The sequence below is a fragment of the Telopea speciosissima genome, chromosome 4, assembly GCF_018873765.1.
Source record: "Telopea speciosissima isolate NSW1024214 ecotype Mountain lineage chromosome 4, Tspe_v1, whole genome shotgun sequence".
Lineage (NCBI taxonomy): Eukaryota > Viridiplantae > Streptophyta > Magnoliopsida > Proteales > Proteaceae > Telopea > Telopea speciosissima.
Window position 1 is genome coordinate 5,730,403 of NC_057919.1, and position 5,199 is coordinate 5,735,601.

General features: G+C 38.1%; 1 protein-coding gene across 3 annotated transcripts; it reads left to right on the plus strand.

Annotated features, from left to right (window-relative positions):
- The first annotated feature begins 962 nt into the window (after positions 1-962).
- Positions 963-3,298, plus strand: LOC122659762 (E3 ubiquitin-protein ligase APD1-like). Of its 3 annotated transcripts, none has more exons than XM_043854893.1 (8): positions 963-1,108; positions 1,203-1,429; positions 1,534-1,630; positions 1,727-1,795; positions 2,173-2,396; positions 2,490-2,559; positions 2,669-2,957; positions 3,026-3,298. In XM_043854893.1, exons 1-8 carry the CDS (start codon positions 1,015-1,017, stop codon positions 3,102-3,104), a joined length of 1,149 nt encoding a protein of 382 aa, XP_043710828.1. In that variant the 5' UTR covers positions 963-1,014; the 3' UTR covers positions 3,105-3,298. The 3 variants fall into 3 exon arrangements, with proteins under 3 accessions (XP_043710828.1, XP_043710830.1, XP_043710829.1); XM_043854895.1 differs by having other exon boundaries at positions 969-1,100; XM_043854894.1 differs by having other exon boundaries at positions 975-1,112.
- The last annotated feature ends 1,901 nt before the right edge of the window (positions 3,299-5,199 follow it).

Here is a 5,199-nt window from a genome sequence, read left to right on the forward strand (position 1 = left end):
CCATTATTGATATACCAATGGAGTCAAATTCACAAGTATAGCAGTTTTAAATGCAAGAAATAATTATAGGAGGGTTTACCTATAACAACTTGACCATCATGAGAGTGATTATATATAATGATTTTTTTCTTATTATAAATTGTTATTTTATTTTCTTGTTCTCTTAGTATAATACAGTTTTTTTTCAAGAAGAATAATAATATCATTTCACATGTGTACTCAAAACATATGCATAACAAAGACACCTTAAAAGAAGAGAATTTATGCACGACACACTACTATACACGAACCTTCAATTTATGTGTGTATGTCTTTTCTGAGACTTCAAAGAGTAGACCAGCCAAAGCCCAAGCCCAAGCCCATCTTCCAAAAAAAAATAAGAAGGAATGAGTTTTTCTTCACGAAGATTTTCGACCAGACGTCCAAAACATACGGAACTCGGGAATGAGTAAGGTAGGTCATGCTTTTAGCCACAGCGTGGTCCTAGGTATCGGTTTCGGTACCCATGTTTATATCTATCGCTATCAATACGGATTAGTTGTCCCAGTCTAGATCATACCGTTTTGCACTTTTGTTTTTCAAAATATCGATCCCTTGGTTTTTTTAGTCCATTTTTCGGTATCGGTCAAAATTAATACCAATACGAATTGGGTAAATGGACTATCCAATATACCTTCCTTGAACCCGAACCACAGAGAGGATGAGATTTTGTCCTCCCTTGGGTCATGCTATCCACCACTCATAACTGTTATTATTACCGACCAACTACCATTCACATACCTTCCCGCTCACCCGCCAATACTTAAAACAAAAGCAGGTAGTTGAGACTTCAGAGCAAAGTGGTTCAAAATCCTTCATCCACTGGTCTTCTCCACCATTCCTGTTTCTCTCCCTATCTCTCTCTCTCTCTCTCTCTCTCTCTCACACACACACACATACACAGACACTCTTTCTACACACTTCTACTCCTTGAAGCAGGTATAGACACATACAGTTGCAGACTCTCAGGAGACCATGTACAGACTAGCTTATGCATCTCCAAGCCATTCGAACAGTTGGCAAGAAAGCTGTGCTCGATTACTTGCCCCATTAACTCTATGGTTATGTGGCATGTAATTTTGTGCTATAATTTTTTTGCTTCTCATTTCAATTTCTGTACTTTCATAAACTCTGATACTAGTTGTCTTCTCTTCTTTCTGCAGTATCACTGATTTTGCATTATGGATATTTTGGGAATTGTCGAATGGTGCTCGGACCGAGTTCATTACGTTTGTTGAAGACAAGTTCAATCTTTATAGAGCAGATTCAGGTGATTGATACTGCCAAGAAAGGTTCTGTTCTTTACGGATTCCAGGAGAAGCCAGAATTGAGCTTGGAAACAAACTGGAATGCTTCCAAATATCTTGTGATTAGATCGTATCGCCAACAGGTAATATGCCAAAAGCTCTTTTTTTTTTTAATTTTTCCCTTTTTGTTTATATTGATGAAAGGAAGAGTTTAACTAAATGTGAGCTTCAATTTTTCCACTTCTAGGGTTTCTTTTTGTGGTTGAACAAGGGCTCTAGGATCCATGTGAGATGGGAAGTTCCAATTAGCAATTTCAGTGACCTCCTAGTGGTGTTAACTAAAGGTATTGCCATTTCCCCTCCTCACCCCAAAAAGAAAACAAAAAATTTGTATTCTATTTTATGGTTTTTGAGTGCTTGAGTTTATTTGTCTCCAACAGGAGAGCAGAAGTTAAAGAGATCATTGCTGAGTTCCTCAAATTTACTTGCTCTTACCAATCCAACACATGGTAATAGAACCTTCCATTCAGGAGATTTTGTCTTCTTAAGTAGTGCATAAAGCAATAATTAATACAGCTTTTTAGTTCAGAAATGCTTTATAACAGAGAAGTAATTCTAGTACTGAGGGTTCATTTGAGTCATTGGACTTGAAATTCTCATAATTTTAGGATAGCTGCTTACAATTCATCAGTAGTTTTGGCTTTAGTTGGTGGGTTAGAGACTAAATGAGAAGTATTCCTGAACTTAGTCCACTCATTTACATAAACTTTTTGGTTGTTGGACCAGAGAAATAAGACTGTAAATCCTCTGGTGATTATGAGCTTCTAAAGGGACAGAATCTTGTTCAATTCTAAGTATCCAGTTTAATCTGAAAAACTTTGTTCAGGTAATGGGCAAGCTGAATATATCATTGAGGAAGATGACAGTTACTACATCCACTTAGTGAACATGAACTCCAAAAGCATTTTAATGATGTTGAAGGTCAATGTTTCATCAAAGATGTATGATATCACCAAAACAGCGAGCAAGTGTTCATCGATAAATGGCTTTTGTCGTTTGCAGCTTCTCTTCCCCCATATGAAATTTGTTGTTTTGACCACTCCAAACAATGTAATACTCTGCCTCTATATCAGTTAATGAGAATGAATCCCATCTCATTCCTCAAGAATAAACTTCTCAACTTGTAGTGCCTAATAATTACAGGGGGACCTCAGTGGATGGTACATTGAGCTTTCATTCATGGTTCGTTTGCTTACTTATTTTGCAATTTTAGGTATGAAAAAGCCAGACACAAGCTCTATCAATACTTCCTTTTCTTTCTACAATTTGATAGACACCCTTGGCCTCAATGATTTGATGAACCTACTTTTCTTTCCCTTTAGGATTTGCTGCAATCATTCTTTGGTTGATCTTGAAGTACCTTGGAGTTTGGGCGGGTGAGGGGGACAGGACGGAAGAGGAAGTACCAGTAACTGAAAGAATTCCATTACTGCAAGAGAAGAGAATTCAAATCGATTACGGAACAAGTGAAGAAGATCCAGATTCGAGAATATGTAGCTCCTCTGAGGACTTGTATGATGGAAAGATTTGTGCAATCTGCTATGATGAACAACGCAACTGCTTCTTTGTACCATGTGGCCACTGTGCCACATGTTATGCATGTGCTCAGAGGTATACATTATTTGATTTTCATATGTTCTTGTTTCAGTTTTGAGGATCTTAGAAGGATGTATTTGCAGGATTGTTGAAGGGGAAAATAAGGTATGTCCAATATGCCGGAGAATCATTCACAAGGTAAGAAGACTGCTCAATCCTTAAGAATTGCCGGATCACGAATACGTGTTGTCCCCTGAAGAAAAGGCTTTTATCCTGGAGTTACAATTAGTATGTTTTCTCTGTTAATCAATTTCTGATTCATAAAGAAATGTATGAGCTGTAATGGACTTGTGAAGTTAAATCCATTGGTGTCCACACATAATGCTTAATAGAAAACACATTGAGTAGCTTATGAAAGTAATAACTAGGAGATGATTCAAAATTTGAATTCAGTATTCAATAAAAGAGGCCTAGGGTCTTGCCCTTTTGCCTTCCACACAGAGCTAGTCTGATAAATTAAGGGCACTGAATCAATTTCAAGGATTGCAGAAATTTTGTACATCCTGAAGGAAAGTAAGCCTTCAAGCAAGCAACTAGATCTCCTTGTCGGCGAAAAAAAAAATTTACTTACAAAGCATGAAGGAATTCGAATTGGAACACCAAAGCACTAAGAGAAGCAAGACTAAAGAATGATCTTCCAACAATAGTGGCCAATCTTCAAAACCAGAACAAAAGAGATAGGATGGTAATACTGTTACAAAATGCTAACTGTTGTAGGAGAATAGGATGGGGGCAAAGAAGAGAAGCTCCACTGCCACATTTGTAGGAGTGTCAATAGGTTGGTTTGATCCATTTTGGTCGGGCTGAACCGATTTTGGTCAGGTAATAGGCCCAACCAAAACCAACCTGTTAAGCTACTGTTTGTTCTGGTTCGGTTCGGTCTTTTATCGGGTTGGTTTTGGTTTAACGGCCTCTTATGCTCTTTTATGGAGTTGTTTGCTGGAAAACTCTTTTAAACGGTTATATTTAAAAAACAAGTTTAATTAAAGCCGGGGGAGCGGCCGGGGGGGGGGGAACGCTACCTGGTCACTTGGTTCCTGCGCCCAGACACATGAGCAAGCGAAAGTACCTTCATGCCCTCTATAAAATTGAAAATCACAGTTAGGTTGATGCCCCCTGTGTATGCTCTCATTGGCCGTCACACTAGTGTATGCGTTGCACAGCTAGACAACAATCTAAAGGACGTACCCAATGCACGAGGCTCCCCCTACTGTGGGGTGTGGGGAGTGTCGTAATATACACAGCCTAACCCACCATGCTTTTGCAAAGATTCTATTTCCTAACTCGAACCCGTGATGATTTGATCACAATGTAGCAACCTTACCGTGCACCAAGAGATAATCCTAGAGGCAATAGTTTGATTAAAAAGAGAATAAATCGAAGGGACATTGCATTTCCTGTCGACCGGTCGGTCTGAAACTCTATTGTAATAGTTCCTCCCATCCAAAAGAAGAAAGAAAAAAGAGAGGTAGAGAGAACATTCCTTCATCCTATCTCTGTTTTAGTGAACCAAGGAATGAGGGAAGAGTGGAAGAATGGAAGACTGCAAAAGGAATCGATAAGGAGGGCCAATGAAAGTGAAAGCTGGTATTGTCCTATGCCCACTGACGAATTGGGCTTAAATACAAGTAATGAAAGCAAAAAAAACAAACTGAGGTTTCTGTTTCATTTGGGTGCCGATTCTCCTTATCTCTCAAGGTGAGTGCTTGGCCGACCACTGGAATGTCATCAAAAATCCAATATTCCAACGTTTGTTTGTTTGTTTGTTTGTTTTTGTAGTTGTTGTTGGCTGTTGATTTAATGAAGCTGAAGCTATTAGGGACCACCTGCCGGCATGGTTATAAATATCAGGTTCGCGATCCACGACTGCTTATATTTAATTCTGATACTGATACGTATCAGAATTAAATATAAGTATATAACCATGGGCTATACCGATACAGATTAACTGATACATCCGATCCGATATAAGTTTTGGAATATCAATGTCAAGCATGGACTATACTGGTATGGATTAACTGATACATCTGATTTGATACCGATATTTATAACCATGTAGCCTATGGGCTTTAATTCCTCCCTTAAGGGTGTCAAATTGGATTAAATCGATCGAATCAACTGTATCAAGCCATATAAACCAGACCAAATCCTTATTAGATTAATATTGGTTTTGATTTTTAGAAGGGAAAAAAAAAAAAATCAAAACCCAATAAATTCAAGATTTTTTTACATACTTCGTTTTTTATATATGTAAAAT

Excerpts from the sequence above, each read along its gene's own strand:
- LOC122659762 (XM_043854893.1), top strand. The coding sequence starts at position 1,015 with ATGTACAGACTAGCTTATGCATCTCCAAGCCATTCGAACAGTTGGCAA. Across the intron at positions 1,796-2,172 it reads TCTTACCAATCCAACACATG|GTAATGGGCAAGCTGAATAT; the intron begins GTAATAGAACCT and ends AACTTTGTTCAG. Across the intron at positions 2,958-3,025 it reads TGTTATGCATGTGCTCAGAG|GATTGTTGAAGGGGAAAATA; the intron begins GTATACATTATT and ends ATGTATTTGCAG.